We start from the raw sequence: 23,762 nt of genomic DNA, 5'->3' as shown, positions 1-23,762 counted from the left end.
ACCTGGTGAAGCATCCCTTCACCTTCCATAAAAACCAAGAGACCCATGGGAAGGATTCAGAATGAGTTTTAATGGTGCATGCTTATTATAATGAAAAATAATGAGAAAATATGCAAAACAATGAAAGTAGTTAAATTACATGATATTGGGAAATCTAGGGAAGTTTTGTTTTTGTGGATCAGCCTTAGTTTCCTTACTAAACTTGCTCAGTAGTGTACAATCCACTTTTGGTGGGGGGTAGACAGGGCAATGGTCAGAACATGGGCTTTGAGATCCAATGACTAGGATCTGACCCCTTACTGTCTCCATACAACCTTACAGAATTACTGAAATCAAACTTTGAGAGCTCTGGTTTTAACATTAGTAAAATGGGGGTAGGGTGTGTGGGGGATGTGTGATAGATATTTGTTTCTAGATTTTGGGCTATAAAACAATGAAATATAGTAGGGGTGCCTACCATGGTTAGTTCCCATCCACTCTAATTTTCTTTCTTCTTTGGCAACATAGTTTATTTTTTCCCAAAAAAAATATTTCCCTATGCTCTTTGCCACTGGCTTACTATGCTGAGAGCAATGCTGCTATTAACGTTCACCACTATAACACATAAAACTTGCCTTAATTATACTTCTTAGTACCCCAAATATCTTGTTTTTGGAAAAAAATGAAAATTTTCTAGAATGTACATGCTGAATATAAGTAGTTTTATTAAATTTTATTAAAATTTACTTTAAGACTTGATTAATGTTCTTGACTGAGAAAATACTTTATTCAAAAAAACTTAAAGTTCATTCATTAAAATCTCAAAAAATTAGTAAATTTTTTTACTCTAAATTTTTTTAAAAATGTCTATGAAAGTCACTCTTAAATGGATGGCATTTGGCTCTTTTATTCCTAGCACCTTTTTATGATAACTATCAAGTGTGGATAAATTTAACATCTGAGGTCTACAAATTCTTTAATATGGTCAACCCCTGGTAACATTAACTACAACTTATGTTCTACATACCTGGCCCTGTTTAAGCAAACTACATGTATTAACTCATTTAACTTCCATATGAAATCTATGAGATGAAACTGTTTTCCCATTTTGCAGAAGGACCCAGAGGCAACATGTCCAGCATTCTACAGCTGAGACACTGAAAAGGCAGTATTCAAATGCTAGCAGTCTGACCAGAGGTTGTATCCTTCTTCACTACACTGTAGCCAACACTGTTGGGATAGAATAGGTGCTTTATTCCTGTTTGTTTTTTCTGTATAGAGAAAAGAGCTACATTAGGGTTTTTTGTTTTGTTTTTGCTTCATTCATTTTGTTTTACAGAAAATGTTACCTTTATGTAGCTAAACTTGGGGTTTGACAAAAATTTTACTCTGAGAACCAGGCTGCAACTGTTAAAGCAATTTAAATGAAGTACTAGTATGTTACTGAGATGGGCCCATTTGCATCTCATACATTGTCAACGGAAAATGAAATAACAAAGCTTACGAACAAAGATTTAGACCAACTGTGCTTTACACTAAACTCAGATTTCATTACATTATTCATGCAATCACAGCTTTTGCAAACAAAGAGAATCCAACAGAAATTGTAATTAGTTGAAAGAGTAGAATAATTATCCTAGTCTGTTTCCAAAACCATTAATTCCACAAAATTTCTAGCTTGCTTGCCAATTTTCCATTCATTCTATTTCCACTCAACACCATCAATTCCTTCCAGCTATTCTACCTTTGTATGGCTTTTCAGATAATTTAGCTATGGGGAAATGGGAGAAGCTTCACTCACTTTGCTGTGATCCCTTGAGCTCATCTATCCTGTGCAAACCAAATAGCACCTGATATTGAAAGACAGTTGACAACTATTTCAAAGTTATAGCACCTGATGAAAATGCGATTGTCTAAAAGGAGCAATATCTTCAAATTTAGTGAGGGAAATATGGTTGGATCTTACTAAAACTAAAAATGTGAATTAACCTAACCATTGCTGTAATTGCAGCATATTTTTTTCTGATTTTTCAAACTTTAGGGAATATTCTGGAGACACAATCTTCAGTTTTGATCATACTATACCCTTGTTATCCAATAGTATACTTATTCACAGGTTTACTTCAGCTTGGGCCCTCATTAATAGTTGGAAATCCACAGACTAATCTTGTTTTATCAAGAGACTTCCCAAAACGAATAGTCTAAACCTTCTCCATACAAGATAACCAACATTTGTGCACCCTGAGATTACATCTCACATCTCACCTTAGTGAGAGAATTTTAGCTATGATACATGAGAGCTCCTGCCCTGGCTTCTTTCTATCCTAGAAATATCCTTAATGTAATCATAAAACCTACTCAATCTAAAAGAAAGCAGGAAAAAATAAATAAATAAAACGTATGAAATAAAAAGAAAACAAATCAAAATGAAATGAAGAAGAAACATCACAACAGATTTTAAGACATTCAAAGGTCAATGATATCTATAACTTGGTGCCAAAAAACTAAATGGATAATCCAGATGGGAAATAAATGCCTTGAAAGCCACAAGCCAGTAAACTCTCAAAAAACACAGATACTGTAAATAACCCTACAACTTACTAATAGGTAAAGACCTTACTACAAGAAAATTGTAGGCCAAGATGCATTCACCTGGAATTTTACCAAATATTTGAGCAACAGAAAATACCAATCCCTCACAAACTTTTCCAGAAAATAAAAGAAGAGGGAGTATGTCCCAAGTCATTATTTTTACTCCAGCATTATCCTAACACCAAAGCAAAAGATGTTACAAAAAAGAAATTATAGATTGATATCTCTCATTGGACCTAGATGCAGATTTTCTTAAAAACAGCAATAAAGGTATCTATTAGCAGACAGAATCCAACAACATTGAAAAGGGGTAATATATCATGAGTGCAGAGTTATTTAAACATTAGAAAATCAATCACACAAATTCATCATATCAAAAGTCTAAAAAAGAAAAATCATATGATAATCTCCATAAATGCAGAGAAAAAAAAAAAAAAACATTTGAAAACATTGACATGTGGCACAAATCTCTCAGTAATCTAGCAATAGGTCTGTCCCCTACCTTATAAAGAGTACCTATAAAAGGCCTATAGATAGCATCATACTTAATAATGAAACACTAAATTCTTCCTAAACTTAGGAGGAAGCCCTGGGATCAAGGTATCCTGCTTTCTACTTAGAGAAAACCCCACTGTTGGTTATCCGCCTCTGACAGTTCATCTGTTCTCGGTTCCATTTTCTCCTCCCAATCCCTAAAAAAAAAATGTTTGGCTTGCCATTGCATCTTCTGTATTCATATTTTACCCTTTGGTAACCTCATCTAATCCAAGTTTTAAATCATCACTTTTAACTCAGTATCATATGTCCAAAATTTGTTTCACTTGTCTTACTGTTGTTTCAAATGCAATAAGTCCAAAATTGTACTTAATCTTTTACCTGTAAGATTTGTTTTCCAGATTTTTATTTTTTATTTTACTGCCACCCTCTCAACTATCCAAACTCAAAACTGCAGTTTTCTTTAACTTCTTTGCTACTACTGCTACCTCCACAGAAAGGCTCCTATGAAGAATTCCTTTGAAATAATAACCAACTTTGTATTTCTATCTCATTTCAATTGCCATCTCAGTTCAGACTCTACCATTTATATACTTCTGTCAAGATCTTCCTTGTAAAATCATTCTCAATACATCACTGCAATTTTGTCACTAGTATATAGTATAACATCCTAAAGTCTAGTTTCCCAGTTCCCTAAAATTCAGCCTGACCTGGACTTTAAGGTTATCTACTGTTTGATTTTGTCATATAATACTATTTTCTATTTATGATTCCCTTCAATGCTAGACCATTTTCTATCTTTTTGCTTTTGTTCACATTCTTCCTCTCTGTCTCTCCTACTCTTATTAATTTTTTTAGCTGTAGATGCACAAAATGCCTTTTATTAATTTATTTTTTTTATGTGGTGCTGAGGATCAAACCCAGTGCCTCATGTGTGCTAGGTAAGCTTGTTCTACCTCTGAGCCACAACCCAGCCCTTCTCTTTTAATGCAACCAAGGCACCTCTCCACGAACTCCATCTATTGAATCCCTTTCCTTTAAGGCTAAAGATTCCATTTCCTCTGTGAAGTGTTCCTTGATCCTTCCCATGGGAAGCAATTATTTCTTTTCTGAATCCTTATTCCTCTACTTACATCTTCATGTAGTATGCATGTGATATATTGTAGACATTGGATTATCTTCTCAACCATGTGGCAATTGACTAGAAACAGCTAAATCTCATTAATCCAGTTATAAACATGCACCATTAGAACAGTTGTTCACACTGTAAAATGGAACCCCCCAAAAGCAAGTTGATAGATTATTTCCATACTTGCTCTCAAATATATTTACATATGGTTACGACCTGGTGTGAAATGTGTTTAGCCAGATGCTAGAATGAGTTTGGGGCCACATGATTTGCCATGGACACACATCTGGCACTGAGATCCGGAAATGCTGTTCTGACCTTTTAGCCCCTATGTGGACATGAATCTTAGGAGACTGACATTAGTATTTAGAAAAAAGGATTTATGCATGCAACAATTCTGAAATCCTTTTTTACATGGAGAGCATTGCCTATCTATTTTAAATAATAAAAAAACTGAGAGAAACCATGTTTAAGAATGTGTTCTAATTTATATCCCCAGACTGACGTGCATATTGAAGATGCTCTTTGAATATTTGTGTACTTTAAAAAGGAGCATCTACCTTTCCTTAATGAAGAGATTATTTTGAAAATAAAAGAATGCAAGAACTGTCATGTGACATTCATGTCTTTAAGGTGGAGGAACAGTTCAACTTGATGAAACACAAATATTCCTCAGGGGTACCTTTTGTCTTCCTTTGTACTAATAAAATACATGGATATCAATCCAACACAACTTTAATGGTGCCAAAATTATACAGCAAAACGACATATTGACAAATATTAAAGCAAGTTACTTGAGTAAAAGGAAAAAAAAAAGGCCAAGAAACAATTCTGGGCTCCAAAATTCATACCATTCAACTGTTTTTCCTGGGAGGAAGAAAAGGAAGGAAACATGACAGCAAACCACTCAAAGAATGCTCTGTCTTGAAATGAGATGTTGAGATGCAGATTGGGTAAGCCTAAAAATAAGTTGGATGAGTTGAAGAGTTTCTGACAGTTTGACAAAGGGATAATGTTATTCAATTGGAATAATCATTGGGCTAGTTATTGTTTTATTACTGTCCTCTAGAAAAGAAAACAAAACAAAACTGAAGAATGGAATGGACATAGTACAACATTGACCAAATAAGTGTTCAAATACAGATAAAGTCACCTACAAGTGGATATTTACAAAACAATAATATATAGTGCTTTTCCAGCACATTCTTAGTATATCTGATCTCCACCTTTAAAATCACCCCACTCCCTGTTTCACTCTGTAAATGGATATCCATATATACCCACTGTGAACTCCATGCCTCAGCCATCTTCCTACTAAATATTCTAGGAATTTTCAAATAAAAGTAGGAACATGGATCACAGTACACATTCATTGTAATGGTCTAATGTCACGATCACTATAAAAACGTAATTATACATTGCTGGTGGGACTGCAGATTGGTGCAGCCAATTTGGAAAGCAGTATGGAGATTTCTTGGAAAACTGGGAATGGAGCCACCATTTGACCCAGCTATTCCCCTTCTTGGTCTATTCCCTAAAGACCTAAAAAGAGCATGCTACAGGGACACTGCTACATCGATGTTCATAGCAGCACAGTTCACAATAGCAAGACTGTGGAACCAACCTAGATGCCCTTCAATAGACGAATGGATAAAAAAAATGTGGCATTTATACACAATGGAGTATTACTCTGCATTAAAAAATGACAAAATCATAGAATTTACAGGGAAATGGATGGCATTAGAGCAGATTATGCTAAGTGAAGCTAGCCAATCCCTAAAAAACAAATGCCAAATGTCTTCTTTGATATAAGGAGAGTAACTAAGAACAGTGTAGGGACGAAGAACAGGAGAAGAAGATTAACATTTAACAGGGATGAGAGGTGGGAGGGAAAGGGAGAGAGAAGGGAAATTGCATGGTAATGGAAGGAGACTCTCAGGGTTATACAGTGGAGGAGGTAGAGAGAGAGGAGGGGAGGGGAGGGGAGAGGTGGGGAGGGGGGAGGGTGGAGGATGGGAAAGGCAGTGGAGCACAACAGACACTAGTATGGCAATTTGTAAATCAATGGATGTGTAACTGATGTGATTCTGCAATCTGTGTATGGGGTGAAGGTGGGAGTTCATAACCCACTTGAATCAAAGTGTGGAATATGATATGTCAAGAAATTTGTAATGTTTTGAACAACCCACAATAAAAAATTAAAAAAAAAAAAAAAAAAAACGTAATTATATCGCATATATTAAATATATCATATAAATACATACAGATTCTATATTGTAAATATATATTATATAGGTCATATATGTTTATATATCATAAAATACTGATAAATAGAAGTTCCCACGAGAATCATTAAGAAGGCAGACGTGGTGGTACATGCCTGTAATCCCAGTGGCTCTGGAGGCTGAGGCAGGAGGATTGTGAGTTCAAAGCCAGTCTCAGCAAAAGTGAGTTTCTAAGCAACTCAGTGAGACCTTGTCTCTAAATAAAATACAAAATAGGGCTGGAGATGTGGCTCAGTGGTTGAGTGACCCTGAGTTTAATTGCTGGTACCCCCTGACCCCCCCCAAAAATCATTAAGAAAATGGACTTCATGGAGATAAGAGATTGGCGAGGATTCAAAGAATCATGATTCTATGCAAAAGAGTTCAAGAATAAAAATATGCATTTTTTTTGGCCTTTTTGTTTTGGGTTTTTGTTGTTGTTGTTGTTGTTTGTACTGAGAATTTACCTCAAGGGTGCTTAAACAATGAGCCACATCCCCAGGTCTTTTTATTTTATTTTATTTTTAATTTTTGAGACAGGGTCTCATTAAGTTCCTTAGGACCTCACTAAGTTGCAGAAGCTGGCTTTGAACTTGCCATCCTCTTGCCTCAGCCTCCTGAGCCACTGGGATTCCAGGCATGTGCCACTGCCTTTGACAAATATGTTGATTTTTAATAATGTAAATGTAAAGGCTGGTATGCAGAGATCATGTTAGTTTGTACTTAAACCACTTTAATACCTTGAAAAGTGAAATGTGAAATAGTTACCCCATATGAATTGTTTTATGTGCATTTCAATCACATTTAGCTGAAGTACTTAGCTCAGCTTCAATATGGATTTTCCTTGGGGTATTATTTTTTTGCTTTCATTGTGGAATAAATATTGATCATGTATTTTTCTAGATAAAATACTACCTGGCACCCTTGAAAATTTGAGTATCTAAACCCTAATAATAGAGTTAATCTTCTGCTGTGTCACAAAAACATTTCTCCTGAAACATGCTCTCACAAAATCCTTTTTTTCATTGGAATCTTTTATGCTTTGAAAAAATTATGAAATATATAATTGAGGTTTCAAAATGCTGTGTGGCAACTGTAAAATAAGTCACCAACAGCAGAAATTGGCAGGAAGTTGAAATTTATCATTTAACATCATAGCAAGAATTACTGTCACTTTCAAACTAAGAAAACATACCAAAAAAGCCAGCTTTGATAATCAGCAAGATTGCTGTGACCCCTTGTTCAAAAACATGATTACACAGATGTTAAATTGGTTCTCATTGTCAGTCTTTTTTTTTTCCCTGTCTCTCTTAAATAAAATCTTTGCTACAGAATAGAGCTTTGACTGGCACTGTGTTAAACAGGATGAATTGAAAACTCTTATGGGTGTAATAAAACATATGAATAGACTTTGGTTCAGCTTGAAGAACTGAATGTAAGCACAGCTGTGGGACAATCCTTGAGAAAAATGTTACCATCTGTCATCATTTTCTTCAACAGGTGCCTGCAGTTTTTCTTCTGTTTCTAAATCTCAAAAGCCTTGTTAATTCAAACATTTGTTTGTACTATCTATTTCTATAATAAGTGTTATGGTGGCTTAATAATATTGATAGTATAATAATAAATATTTTCATGGTAAAGAGAATCTTTGAGCAGAAAAATATCATGAGGCTGTATAAACAACCTTTATAAACACAATCCTCAGGTTTCAATAACTTTAAAAAGTCATTTCTTTGTTAATCTTAGAAATCTAAATGGAATGTCAAATAGAAGAGGATTGCACTTTAGAACCCACTTCAGATAAAACAGAAACTCTCCAGGTCTAATCACGGATCTTTCAAATGCCTATTAAAATGCTAAAATATGAACCCACAGCCTATGTTCCTAAAAGAAAGATGCCCATTTGAGCACCCTGGGTGTTTGGCAAAGGCCACCTTCTGAAACACATATCCTGGATTTTCTACCACAGCCAAACATCTCATTTTCGTTTTCATGTTGATTAATTTAAAACTTTTCATTAAATTATAGAATTAGCAGAGATACATAATAAAATCAAAACGTTCATTGTTTACCTCTAATAATATAATTCAGCAGAAAAAAAACAAATTCAGTTTTCACTATTCAAAGAATATTCTTTTTCTTTGCCCTATTCCATCATCTAAATTTAAACTTCTCCTAACTGTCCATAACCATTTTATGCAAGGAATAAAGCTCAATTCTTCTGCCTGCCTGCCTGCCTTGCTCATTCCCTCCATCCTTCTGTGTGTGTGTATGTGTGTATGTATGTGCGGTGTACTACTGTGGCTATCTGTGAGGAATAAAGAGGAGGAATAAAATATGGTGGCCTTGAGATACCTGGGAGTGCTGTGGTGGTCTCAAAGTCTTGAGTTTGAGAAGTAGTGGTAAAACTGGAGAGAAGTGAGCATGTTTTAGATTTGTATAGGAGGAAAAGTCAATAGAACTTGAAGATGGGTTTTTATTTTGTTTTTAATTTCTTATTTGTTCTTTTTAGTTATACATGACATAGAATGTATTTTGACATATCATACATGCATGGAGTATAGCTTCCTATTTTTGTGGTTGAACATGATGTGGAGTTACACTGGTCTTGTGCTCACATATGAAATAGGAATGTTATATGTAGGATTAATTCTTCTGTCTTTTCTATTCCCATCTCCCTCTTTTCCTCCCACTCCCACCTGTCCCATCTCAGTGAACTTCCATTCCTCTTCCCTCCCCACCTGCCCTCCATTGTGAATCAGCATCTACATAACAGAGAGAACATTTGGCCTTTGGTTGTTTGGGATTGGCCTATTTCAACTAGCATGATAGTCTCCAGTTCCATTCATTTACTGGAAAATATCATAATTTCATTCTTCTTAATGGTTGAGTAATATTCCATTGTGTATGTGTACCATATCTTTTTTTATCTGTTCATGAAGATGGGTTTTTAGATAAAGGGTGAAGGAAGGAGAAGAAAACCAATTCCTCATTTTTTGACTGGAGCTAACAAGAAGTGCCATTTACTGAGATAGGGAAGGCTGGGAAGAAACCATGTTGAAAGTAAATCACATGAAGTTTGAGAAGTCTACCTAAATACTGGGGTGGGCAGGTCAGGAGGTGAGACTGTGCTCCTAGAGAAGGCAAAGTAATGTACCAATGGGAGGCATAAAAGGGGTTTAGAAACTCACCAAGTTTACATTTGCCTTTGTTCGTGAGGCCCTCCAAATTCTTGCTTTCAAGCATATGCAATTGGTAAAATATTCTTTTCTTCTTTATTATTCTTCAGATTTCAAGATGAATAAGTAGCAATTGTAAGTAATTCAAATATACTAAAGTTTACAACAGGGAAGGAGACTAAATACTCTTGTGTCATTGGAACAGTTCATTGCACACAAAGACTAGTTGTATTTCTTGAGATACGTTTAAAAAGCAGTACAGACAGTTTTGTGATGGCTAATTATCTTCCCTTCTGTCCATTTTTTGAATAACCTAAAAGTATGAAGGTGGAGTGAAGTTATTTCCAGCATCACACTCAAGTGAACCCGAAAAATGCCTAACTCTGGCTCTGACCAAGGAAGATTTCTCTCAAAAATAGTTTTTCAAAGAAACAATCACAAAGCATTTACACTTAGAGTGATAAAGCTCCTAGCCTCACCAGGCAAACCCATTCAATTTCAATACCTCTGGTTGTCAGGAATGAATTTCTTATACCAAGTTAAAATCTTCCAATATTAATTAGGATCTACTAATTGCACCCCCCCCCTTTTCTGGAAAAATAATACATAATATCTATTCATTATTTTTTGAGGAAGACTGTTTACTACTTCAAAGACAATCATAATTTCTTTTCTAATTATTGTTTCTCCAGGCAAAACACTGCCAGCTAAGTCTCATCCGAATGCTCAGATTTCCAGCAGTTTCAACCTCCTTGTAGTTCTCCTTGGAATGCTCCCACTTACTCACATGCCCTTTAATAATGCTGTTCCTAGAAGGGAACCTCTGATCAGCCTAGGACAGGGGGCTATGTCAGCATTACATTCATTAATGTGAACAGTAGAGATTATAAGGTAATATAACGTGTTTAGCAGCAACATTATAGAGAACTTAAAATGAACTAATATTTAGATCTTTTTCATATGAATTCTGATTTAATACAATGTTACACATTTTGTACATATATGGCTAATTTTACTTGAAGCAACTTGTTGAACTTCATTCATATTCACAATGAATTTTTTTTTTTTTTTTGTACTGCGGATTGATCCCGGGGGTGCTTTACCTGTCTGAGCTACATGCCCTCCCTCCCTCCCTCCTTTCCTCTCTCTCTTTCTTTCTTTCTTTCTCTCTTTCTTTCTTCTCTCTCTCTCTCTCTCTCTCTCTCTCTCTCTCTCTCTCTCTCTCTCTCTTTATTTCTTTCTTTCGAAGGGTCTTGTCAAGCTGCTTAGGTTCTCACTAAAATGCTGAGGCTGGTGGCCTAGAACTTGTGATCCTCCTGTCTCAACCCCACCACCAGGGTTGCTAGGATTACAAGTGAGCCCAACTCACAATGAATTTTTAACTTTTATTTTCCATTTTTTATGTTGGTATAGCACTGGATTTTAACCTCATTTTGTAACCTAATGTAGCCAGTCTACTAATAGGTTTTGGGTTTGGGTGTTATATTTTTATAAATACAATTTCATTAAGCCATCATTAACAAGGGTATCATGCAAAACTATGAAAAATCTCTTACTATCACTCTAATGCAATATTTCATACCTCAGTCTACAGATGCAGCAAATCAAATGCAAAAGGAAATGCAGTTTTGCTCTAAGCTATGTCTATTGAAACCATGTTGGCCTCTATTCATTAATGACTGCAAAGTCATTCACAAATCAATTGCTTAAAGCTTGGTCTGGAATTGTCTCAAACGCTATCTATCTCCCCCTCCTATACATTTAATGTACACTTTTTTCTCAAGTTGAAAAGGGGCGATTTTTGTCTTCAATTACCAATGATAATACCTCCTATTTATGGAGTGCTTTTGACATGTCACATACTCTGGAAGAGCTTTTACGTGACTCCTTCATTCAATCCTCACAAAAACCCATGATCATGAGCTCCCTTCTGCACAACAGGAAACTCCCTAGGAGAGGTTTAAGGAGTTTGCCAAGGGGCACACAAGGAATAAGCTGCAAGCAGTGCTGGGACTCATACCCAGTCTAGAAGATTTCCTGGTCTTAACCACTCAGCAGTTATTCAGCAGGTATTTCTTGTGCATCTGCCAAACACAGGAAATTGTTCTTGGTACCTCAGGAAGGTTTGGCAGCAAGGACATAGTCATCAGATTGCAAATGTTCTATCCATGCCCTAATAAGATACTAATTATCCACCACTCCTATTGCTCCTCTTCTTCTTTCTGCTGCCACTATAGCTTGAGGGCATTTCACTGCTTATTAGCAATCTTGGAGAATGGGGAGGAAAAGGAAAGAATATCTATTTATGTAATGAATGACATATGATAATTTTTCCAAATACTAAGGGAGTCCATTTTGTTATTGTTAATTCTAATCAAAGGTCTTAGATCTGAACACTTCTGGACTAAATAAAAGAACTACCTGGTACTCTCATTTATTAATGAAATGAAATTATGTTACTTTGCTACCCTCTGATCATGCATAACTGATAAATTTAGACTCTGTGTGGGTACCCACTCATTTGCTTGGAAATACAGCAGCTGGTGCCAACTGGCAAAATGTGTATAGGAATGGCAGAGGGTTATGGGGAGGAGAGATTCCTAATTCAGTACATTTTGAAATATACTTCTACTCTCAGATTAAAAATTGCTGCTCTTGTCTCAGCATGTAAATTTGAGAAAATACTTAAATGAAAATACTTTCATTTTCATTAAACTGATCTCAGAAGAGTTCCATACCAAAAAAAAAAAAACACCTTATTTTAAAAAACTGATGTTAAATCTGCAAGCATATGGTAGCCCTAGCTCCAAACATCAACTGGTCAGTATGAATGATTCTTTACAGAATCCTGCTTTGTACCCCACATCCTAGGTCTGCAATCTCTCAAGCTTCTGCAGGTTGAGTTACAGGATCCCTATCAAAGAGTCTGACCACATAAAGTCAGCAATTACCAAACCTGTCTCTGCATTCGAATCACCTGAGAAACTTGAAATATATCAATGATTTTGTCCAATTAAGTGAGATTGCACTTTCATTGGTTTGGGGATTGTGGAGGTAGGAAGAACTAAGAACTAGAGATTTCAAAATTTTCTTTCAAAAATTGCATGAAAGATGGAAATCTTCCCCCAAACATGTGTTGTTGTGTTGATGTTGCCTCAAAGACCTTCAGCTCTCCATTATTATTAAAGACAAGAAAGGATATAGAGAAAAACCTTTATACCTAGTATTAAAAAATAAGCGTCTAGGGAGCTGGGGTTATGGCTCAGAGGTAGAGTACTTGACTAGCACATGTGAGGCACTGGGTTCACTCCTCAGCACCCCATAAAAGTAAATCAATAAAAATAAAGGTGTTGTGTCCATCTACAACTAAAAAGGAATATTTAAAAAAATAAAAACTAAACTTCTACAAAATCACCAGCTTTGGAGCTTGAAAAACTCTGGTTGAGCTTACTAAATATCATTGTAACAATGCACACAAGTAGAAAAGAGCTCATGAAATTTGGACACATTTGAAAAACCATTAGTTATATTTTCTCCAGCTAGACAGTTTCCCATATTAAAGGTCTTCTGGGTTCTTTGATGCCCATGCCAGATTATCTTCGTCATTGTATGTAATATTTTGAATTGTAAGCCCATGGTTAACTTCCAAAGACAACCTTCACAATGTAGGGCATGTGTTTTCCTTTGTGTTTTGATTATTAACACACTAATCTGAAATAGCCACAGAGTCGCTCCTTGACAACACTCTAGTCTAATTCTTTTCACAGCACTTAATAATCCCTGGATTCTTGTTTATTTATTTGCTTGCTGCTACCTGTACCAAAGTACCTGCATTTCAAAGTATACTCCTGATTTCATCTCACTCAATGCTATGTCCCTGGCATCTAGAACTGTCAATGAACATTCAATAAATACTGGCTGAATAAATGAATGAACATTCCATTATCTGTCTGTAGGTGCTACACAAACACAGCCATGTGAAAACCACAAGTGATTTCCATGCTGTGTGACCTGGAGCTGAGGGTCTGTACACCTACAAAAGGAGAGAAACAAGATAGTGACCTCAAAGAGGTATTGCGAGAGTTATACAAGATAGCACACTTTAAGGACTTACTACAATATGAGGTGTAAATGAAGAACTCAGTGATGAAACAGCATAAAAATCATATCCTAGAAATGTATTTCTATGACATTTACAGTGGAAAAAAGGTAGTAAGAGAAATACTCAGAAATACATGTTTTTTCGTTATTTAGAAGAAAGCTAGAAATGTTTCTATGGAAGCTTCTTATAGAAAAAAAGTGCATCAAGCCAGGGTTCAGAGGAAATAAATCCAGACTGTGGTGTGTGGCCTCCAAAAAGGCTTTGAGAGTTATATCCAAGGCTTAGTTTCCTCACCTGTAAAATTGGGTAGAAGGTTTGAAGGAAAGCTGCCAAATTCAGAGCTTTTAAGAGGCAGCAAGGAAATCACAAAACATCAACACTTAACCTATAAAAGCAAGAATGGTACAAAGATTGTAATTCTGGCTACATTTGATGAATAAGGATGATGAATAAAAATTTATCAAGTATAGTAAATTATATTTGGTCTGTATATTATTTGTATAGCGCTCAGATGCATGATCCCAATTCTACACTTAATAAAAATTATCCATTTATTACCCATTTTTTGCAGAAATATTTGCTTATATGCTACATGTTCTCTTTATATGAAAATTTTGTTGTTTGGTTTATTCTAGAACTGAACAAGTTTAAAAGGTATAGATTTGGAAGAAGCTCTCTAAAGAATTTTTTTGCTGAAAAGTTCTTTATTAGGTATTTGCTTTAACTTACAATAAAAAGTATTGTGAGGTATCCATGTACACTGGGTTTTTTTCTTATTACATGTGGATCAAACATTTCCAGAAATACCCATGATGTGTAATGAATTCATCCCTTTTGCCAGCAACTTTATTTTAATAGGGCCCCATTACAGACGATGAATCACTAAACTACGGTTCAGTTTCTTTGAAGTGGACTCTTGCTTCTCCTTCCAAGACCCCAGAAATATGCTGTCTGTGGTCTGAAACTTTCAACTCCATTTGTCAATTCAGGTGCATTGTTGCCTCGGCTGTTAGGTCCACTTGTTTCCTCAGGCTAATTACGAAATCCTCTGCTCTGCCAGAGGGGAGCATACAGCTGAAGAGCATCAGCGTGCATTTGAACACTGAAGCATGTGTCCCCATTACTAATGCACCAAGCATGAAGCCTGGAAAGGTCCCTTCTTCATCTGGAAATTGGGGGGCATCATCCCAAGACTTATAAATATCTCTTAACAAAGCTGCAGCTGAGCTGTATCAGGGTTGCACACTTTCTTCATCTTTCCCTTACAGCTTTCAATTTGCTTTGCAAACATTTCTTTGTTGCCGTTGGCTGGGGTGTGCTTAAAAGAAGCACATCGTTAACCACAAAGAATGCTCACTGTTTTCTGTGATTTCAAATCAGTTCCCAGCACTTCCTCAGAGAGTAGCCCCGGCAGCAATTACTCTGCGGCTGAAGACACTTCTCTGCAGAGAAAGGGTTCCGGTTTTGAGACAGCCAACAAGCAAGGCTATAACAAATGATGACATATGTTTCAGCCTCCATTCATGAGTGCTTTATACCCCCATAGGAAGGGTGAATCCATTTTTGTGCAAATTCAACAGGCACATCCCACAATGCTGCTCTCTTCTCTCCCTCACACAGGATGGGCATTCATAGCCCAGATTACTTGCCTCAAATGGGCACTCACAGTTGCTTAATGGTTCGGGTGGGGGTGGAGTTGCTCTGTCAAAAGGGGGCAAAGAACAAGGAAAGGACACGGATCCATCAGGAAAATGAGTTGAGCTGATTCACTGTGACAAAAGAGTGAGGTTCCAGAAAACCAAGGCAAAAAAGACAGATTGCTTTCCACATCCAGGCCCCCATCTAGGCTGACCTTCGCAGCATCCTAGAGGGGAAGTTTCCATGCTGCTCCAGAACAATGTATTGGGTAGATTACACCAAGACAGGTTTCACACCTGAATCTTTCTCTTTCTCTCTCTTTTTTCTCCCTTTTGATGTCACCTAGTCACCCACCCTTAGAGGTACTATCCTCAGGCAGGGTCAGAGAGGTTATAAAATGGGCAGGGCAAATTTTCATAATTATGCCAGGGTTCTAGTTTCAGGCTTCTAGGCCAAGTTTGCTGCCTTGATGCAAGGAAATTCAAAATCTGACTTTTTACCTCCATAAGCCTGGACTGGGCTACAGCTAGGCCCTGAGTTCAATCCCCAGTACTACAAAAACTTTTTTAAAAAATAAACTTGTTAACTCCTTAAGCTTACAGGCAAATGTCACACTGCCCTCTACAGGTAGTCTCATTGGACCTGACCCTTAACTAGTGATTGGCCACCACTGAAAACTATGGGGCTGCCAAAGTTCAGAACTCTTACTGGAGGGAGGGCGTGAGGGGAGGAGGCCAAAGGAGTAGGGAATAGGGCAGTGGAAAAATTACCAACCGTTCACCAACTCTTTCATTTTATATATATTTTTATTTGTTCTAATTAGTTATACATGTGTTCACTAACTCTTGAGAGTGGGGGTTTATATGGGGGGGGGGAACCAGTGAATAAGTAAACATTGCCTCTCCATTTAACATAATGGAAAGAGAATGGATACATGTACACAGGCACTAGAAATTGGTGGTGTGAAGGAGACTCTGGCAAGTGGTAAGGATGGGTGTGATAGAAGGTATTTTCCAAGGACAGCCACACTAACATATTCCATTCCCATGATGTTAAGGTGGTGTCTGTGCTCCTTGACTTGGTGAGCCTGTGGCAAGAGCAGAAGACACACAGTATGACTCAAAGTCTAAGTCATCAATTGCTATTCAGCTTCTGCCAGGGATTTTTTGGAATGTTCACTCCTGGGACCAGCCACTGTGCATTTGAGGATGCTAAAGAGCCACATAGAGAGGCCACAATCCCACCCAAATCCCACCAATAGTGAACATCAACCGCCAGTCAGACATTCAGGTGAGCAGCCTTCAGGTACTTTCAACCACTGCTTTTGGAGTCAATACAGACTGGAGCAAAGAAGAGCTGTCCTCACCGAGCCATGCTCACATTTCAGACCCCTGAGCAAAATAAGGGTCACTATATTAAAAATACTATGTTTTGGGTGTGGTTCATTATACAAGAATCGATAGCCAAAATAATGGGCAAGAGTCCCTGACACTGGACTTGTTTCCTGACACAGAATAAATCTGGTCCAAAAAGAAATAGGATTTTCCTCTCTGTCTTTCATGGGTTTTCATAATTTGCGTTGATTCTTTATTAATCTTAACTTTTTTCATCTTGGCCCCCAAATAGATTGTCTATGGGATATATCGCAACTGTTCACACTTTGTACAAACTGGAATTATTGTCATTATTTAGTAATCAGAGTATTTTTACATTCTCTCTATCTTGTACGCCCTCTCTTTTCCTCTCCTATCCTCCCCTCCCTCCCCTCTTCTCTCTCTCTCTCTCTCACTCTCACACACACATACACACACACACAAACACACGCGCACACACACACACACACACACACAATATGAATTTCTGTCTTTTCTCAAAAATAAAACAAACAATCTGGCAACATTGAGTTTGCATTCCCCCATAACAGTAACTCACTTGCAAAAACTTTCCCTCAAAGCTGTCTACTATCTGTTGCAGTCTGCCTGGTCCACTCAATCCCATGCCACCCATTTCTCTGCTGACCTCTATAAGCATTTAGGCTATTTAGTCAACCATTCCCTACCTGATCAATTAGAATTTACTCTTAAATACAGTTTTCAAGTTTAGTGCATCTCATTAGAAAAAGAAAAAGAACAATTTAAAAGATCTGAAATTGAAGTTTAAAATTATGTAAAAAAGGATGAAAGAAAATATATGTGGAAAAGGCACAAATGGCATGACTGGGATGTCAACTTGTGTCACATCATATAGCCTGATGCCATTGTCCTTCTGTGGCTGCTGCACTTACATTGATACCCCATGAACTAAGCCTTTTTCATTGTTCCACAAAAAGTCTGTTTTCACTGGGAGAAAAATTATACAAAATCCAAAGTCATCTAATGAAATCATATAGGTTGTACTTAAGAATCCTATTTATTTTTGGTATAGTTGCTAAAGATGATCTTATCACATATTGTGTGAAGAATCTCAAACAGTATCTAAGGAGAAAACTCAAGCATTGAAAAATGGAATCACATAGCCTGGATGATCCTGCTAGAATTGATATATTTCTTGTATTTTACATTATTTAGTATTTTTCATGTAACCAGAGTTTTTAAGTATTTTAAGCAAACCCTTCATTTAACTGATTAGCATAATTTAATATTTTTAAAATCACTAGAATATTTAAGGAAATGGAAAGGTAAAGGATGTTGGTCAAGTGAGAAAAATCGTTTCTATATGAAAATAAGGATTTTATATCATGAGGAATAAAAAATAAAGAAGAAAATTCATTTTTTTCTTTGCTCATTAAGTATATTGAGAAAGTGCCCAGCTCTTGATTATGTCACAGTGGTATATAATCACAATTTATATATATTAACAATTTATTTTTAAAAAAGTTTCATGTCTCAACATCAATCTAAAAAGCACTTAATTGAGTCTTATGCAATCTTTATAAAGAACCACCATCAATGTGAAAATATTCTGCAGTTTGTAAAGTCTGTTTGTGGTGGTTCCATTAAGGCAAGCTGAGTCAGGACCTTACTCTTAATTGTTTGATATCAAATTGGGTAGACTTTCTAGAAATGCTACTCTTTGACAAAAATAATAGCAAGTTAACTTTTAAACTATGCCTTTTTGTATAATATTACCATAGTAAGATTTCTCATGCCCTCTTCTAGGAACATAAAAGGGTAGTTGCTGGGCCTTATACTCCTCACCCTACAGTAGGCTAAAATGGGTATTTAAGTATTGTCTACTTTATATCACAGAAGAGTGAGTCTTTCAGCCCATGAGGACCATGTTTGGGGATCAAATCCTTGGTTCAGAAATTTAAAGCCTGAGATAGTGCAGAAGAAGAAAATTTATACATTAGTGACTTTAGCAGAGTGCAGTCCTCATAAAACTTTCTTTTATTGGAGTCGTCGTAGAATAACTAGCTCCTTGGGGAGGAAACAGTGAATTTATGAAAAAAAATAGATAATAGGATGGTTTTGAGATTTTATTGCTGTCACTTTATTTTTAGCCAAAGTCAAGATCAGGGGTTCAAATGTGATGGCACCTCAGCACATAGTGGAAATTGAACTTAGAAGTTGGGATAAATTTACTGAGAAATATATTCAGAAATCCATCAGGAATATTGGTTTTCATACTATCAAAGCCTTAAGACAGTGTCAGAACAATTGAAATTTTCATATGGACTTTCTACAAAGGGTAGTGTTTTGAGATCCTTTGTTTAACAAAGAGTGTACATTCACCACAATACAAAGGTGGTCAGGATCAAACAATGATGTCCAGGAAACCTAACCAGTCAGTCATTCTAATCGTTCTGATCTGTCTTTCCCCTGTGCTTAGTGACACCTATGAATAGGCAGCATCGCTTCTGCACGGCCCCCTCTACCCCCCAAGCAAATCTACAGCAAAGCAAATCAATTCAGTTTGCTGCTTCTTAGAATAAACGTAATTGTGTACCACTTAATAGGGGACTTTGTCTGAGGATCTTAGATAATGAAGGTGTCTGCAGTTTCCTAAACAACACTTGGGATAACAAACTTCCTTAAGCGATTCTTAAGGACCTTTCTTTTACTAATCTCTCCGGATAAAGTAGCTAACATCAGCCCCGCGCCTGGAGGCTCCAACATAGCCAGCAATAGGGACGTTCTGAGATTCCCAACCCTAGACAGCAAGACCGCAAAATACCAAGCTTTCTCCCCGGATCCTCGCCCAGAGCAGTCCCTTAGGTCTCCAAAGTTGGGGGTCCCGCTCCTTTCCCATCCGGAATAAATGGGGATGCTGCGTGGCAGGTGTGTACGTGGGAGATTTATTGAGTGGGAGCTGGGGCAGGAAAGTGTTCAGAGCAGGAAAACTGCCTGAGCTCACAGTGCTCAGCTTCCCGGGGCAAAAACTCCGAACGCAGAGCGCCAGGGAGGCGCGAGCACCGTCCGCTCCGCTGATGCAGAACCTGACCGCGAAGGTGAGAGTGCGCGGGGCTTCAGGGACCCAGGGTTTCCAAGCTCGCCCGAGGCGAGACCCGGTGGCCCCAGGGTAGCCTGCACCCGCGCTCTCCTCGGGATAGGGACTGGACCACCTTGGCGGGGCGGGAGCCGGAGGGAACTCTCTTACCTGGAGGTAGGGTCTCCCGTGGGTCACACCGCCCACGACGATGTCTGCTGCGGCCATGGTCCCGGTGGGCGAGAAGCCGAAGCCCACATAGCCGGCGGTGCGCACCTCGAGGCGGAAGGCAAGCCGGCTGCCCTGCTGGCCCCAGCCCAGCCAGTACTTGCCCTCCGAGTCCAGGACTGTGTGGTGAGGGAAGGAACGGCCCGAGCCCCCCGCGCCTGTCCAGGGGAGCAGCCCCCACAGCAAGAACAGCGGCCAGCAGTGCATCCTCCGGCGCTTCCTGCCCGCCGGCACCTGGGCTCCAGCCACTGGGCAGCAGGAGCAGGCACGAGGAGCAGGCACGAGGAGCAGCAGCGAGCTGGAGGACTGGGACCGCCCCTGGGGCCGGCCGTGCGCGCCAGCCCGGGAGGGCAGGACCTGCTCTCCCCGCCCCGGGTGGCGGGCCCCGCGCGTCAGGTCCCCTCCAGTCCTATCTACCCACCCTGGTGCTGTCTGGCCTTTTCCGCGATCCACCTGCCGCCCCCTACCCGGGACTTGGTCCCCGTTGGGTTGTAAGGAAAGCGAGGGGCTTCCTGAAACAAGAGAGGAAGAGGCAAAAGCTGAGACCAGGGGCCAGGAGCAGAGGGAAAAAGAGGGAGGAGAGAGTCCTAGTTGGGGAAAAGCCTTGGAGAAGAGGGTTGGGGGTAGGGATTCCTGGGGAAAGAATGGGAAATTGGGATTGAAAAGAACATTTAACAGAGGAAGAAGGAGTTGAATAAGCAAAGAGGTTGCCCTGGAGTGTGGTGGAGAGAAAGTTGAGAGAAAGCCTTCTTCCTCGTATCCTTGAGGTGGATTTTTCCAGAACCATTGTATTCCGAAGTGCCCAAGTCCCCATGGATGAAGCTGTGTACCTCCCCCAGTGCATTTCTTTCAGGCTTTAGCCCTTGGGGTCCCAAATCTTGTTCTTCACATCAAGTCATCAGAATGTTTGCCTTCTGCCTGGATTTGTTTTGCTTTGATTTGGTTCAGTTTGGTTGTGATGGCACAAATTCTATCTACTTTGTCATGCACAGAGTAGGTCATGGTTGATTTTTATTTGAAATCCTCTTTTTCTGATATTTCAAATTCTGGCCCTAGGCATGTGTATCAAAATGTTGCTCTGTTTGTTGCTTCCACCTTTGAACACAACACTCATGCTTGAGAATGCTGAATACTCCATATGGCAGATGTAAATGATCGTCTTTATTCATTTATGTATACTCTGCCATCTTTCGAAAAAATAGTTATAAGGTATCTTACAACAAAATATAAAAAACAAGTGAGAGGACATCAAAATAAAAACATGGATAAGAGGAATACTACAACTATCTACTATTTACTTCAGATTTTGAAGCTCCGCACAAGCCACCATACTTCTTATTCTCTGTCCTCAAGTTATCATATTCCAGCCTGTTTTTTCTGACTCCTGATTTATCTTCCAATTTCTTTCCCCATAATTTTTCCAAAAGCATCAGCAGGCATCTAAACTGTTAATCTAAGGATTTAATCACATGTGACCATGTCTAAAAGGCAACCTGTACATGAATCTGCTCACCAGGGGCTTCAGGAATTTGCCTAGAAAAGGATTTGTCCCAAGGAGAGAAGGGATCAAGGTCCACATGTTTATCCAGTGACAGTACCAATATCAGAGAAGAGTGATCCGGAAACTTTAGGATAAGGGGAGCTGCTGGTGCTGTTGCTCCAACAGGACCCACTGGGAACAGGGGCAGCAACATCTGCCAGCAACCCAAGGGTGGCAGCCCTGGAACTGGGTTGCCATAGTCACTAGGAACTCCACTGCTGCCACTGGCTTCAGCCTTGACACAAAGGAAGGACGTGGAGAGAAAGAAATAAAATGGGGGACACTGAGGTCAAGAGGTGTGGGTTGAGGTTCCAGAGGAGGCACGCTCATATTGAGCAGCCATTCACTATTCTAGGCAGGAATTTCAGGGCATTCATGATACTACAAGGTGATCTTGGCAAACCTGCTATTTTGTGGGCTTTCCTTATTCCTAGCATGCAGGAGCCTGGAACCAATAAATGACTATTATCTGCTTCTTGGGGTTCCTTATGTAAACCTCAAATTCACATCCACCAGGATATTTTCTGTCTCCTTATAAAAACAAAATGATGTCAGGCTTTCTAGAATTTGATTCCCATTTACTTTTCTGGCTTTCCCTTCTATTACTCTCCTCTCATCCATTGGCCTCTGGACATATGAAAATCACCTTTAGGATCTCAGTGGAGAGCCACACTGTTTCACATCTCAGTGCCTTTTCAAATTTCTGCTCTGCCATGTTTTTTCTTTCTCCCCTCCATCCTCTTCCACACTTGACAGTTGTGTGATGGTGTCAGGAATGTTCTGTCCCAGAGACATATGGCGTGCAGACACTTACTGCACTTCTTGTCTATATGCTTGTTTTCTTCCAGTAGCCTCCTGGTCAGGGACCACATCTGGTTCCTTGTTTTAACCCCATTGCCCAGAATACAGACAGGCACACAAGAAGTACTCAATAAATATTTGTAGGAAGAGTGAATAGATGCATGTTCTGATCCTTCTGGAAATCTCAACAACATTGGATCATGGAGGGATAGCATAGGCCCCATATATGATTAATTGTTCTGCACTGGTACTGAAGCCAAAATAGAATGGACTGCCCATGGCTAACCCAAAGATAAAGGTATAAATAGTTTCAATTATTTTATCAAGTAAGATCACTGAGTGTGGATTGTCTTTTGCTGTAACTGACATTGCTTCTAGCTTTGAGTATTCGAGATATAAGACTAGAGTATTCATCTTGAGATTATATCAATAAATATTATTACCATAATTCATGCTCTAAAGACCCACTCTATATTGATGTGGCTTAACCCAGTAACTTAAGATAACATTGAAAATTTTGTCTGTTTTGTAGGCTGAGCTCCCTAGATCAAAACCAACTCTACACTCTAGTTGCATGTGGGACTCAGTTGCCCCATTTAGAAAACAATTACAGTATTACTTCTTGTCTTAAATTTGCACGAGAAGCAGGAAGGGAACTTGTAATATGGCTCAGTGGTAGAGCATCTTCTTAGTACTTGTGAGGCATTGAGTAGATCCCAGCACTGTCAATTAAAGAGAAACAGGGGAAAGCAGAGAGAGAGAAGAAATCAGGTCTATGGTGCATGCCTGTAAGCCCAGACACTTGGAAGGAGAAGACAGAAGGATTACAACCTGGGCAATTTAGCAAGATCCTGTCTCAAAATAAAATAGAAAGGATTGGACATGTAGCTCAGTGGTAGAGTTTAGTCAGAGAATGAAATCAATATTAAGGGGTTTCAAAATTAGTTTTGAAAAACTATTGTTTTTTTATAAAAATGAAACTTTGCTAAAATTTAAAGAAACACAGGAAATGCAAAAAAAGTATGACTAAGAAAGTAAACTAAAAAAAAAAAAAAATCACCTGAAATTCCACTCTCCAAAAATAACCCTTGTATGCATTCCCAGAACATCATTCCAGACAGAACCTAGTTCCATTAAAGCGTTGGAGGAACAGCCTGTTGAGCAAGAATTTACAAAGAAACTAGTGAATTAATTTTGTAAGACTCCACTTGAAGTAAACAGAGTGACTCTAAACATTCTAGCTTCTTTTCTCCCCTCATATCCTTGGGACAAATGAATAGATAAAACAAACAAAGCAAACAAAACTAGAGATTCAGTGGGAATTTAAGTTCAGGACATTCAACCCAATTACTCATGCTTAAAATGAATCATTTTCTCACACTCTTCA

The 23,762-nt window shown here is 38.4% G+C and overlaps 1 protein-coding gene across 1 annotated transcript in view; it reads right to left on the bottom strand.

Moving 5' to 3' along the window:
- Positions 1-20,241, bottom strand: part of Moxd1 (monooxygenase DBH like 1) — a 73,919-nt gene extending 53,678 nt beyond the window's left edge. The window contains exon 1 of the mRNA XM_027938529.2: positions 19,978-20,241. Within this exon, the coding sequence (XP_027794330.2) occupies positions 19,978-20,241 (264 nt within the window). The remainder of the gene's footprint in view (positions 1-19,977) is intronic.
- Positions 20,242-23,762: the final 3,521 nt, after the last annotated feature.

The sequence above is a fragment of the Marmota flaviventris genome, chromosome 6, assembly GCF_047511675.1.
Source record: "Marmota flaviventris isolate mMarFla1 chromosome 6, mMarFla1.hap1, whole genome shotgun sequence".
In the NCBI taxonomy this organism is placed as follows: domain Eukaryota; kingdom Metazoa; phylum Chordata; class Mammalia; order Rodentia; family Sciuridae; genus Marmota; species Marmota flaviventris.
Note: the sequence above shows the minus strand (reverse complement) of the source record. Positions and strands in the feature narration are given on the sequence as shown.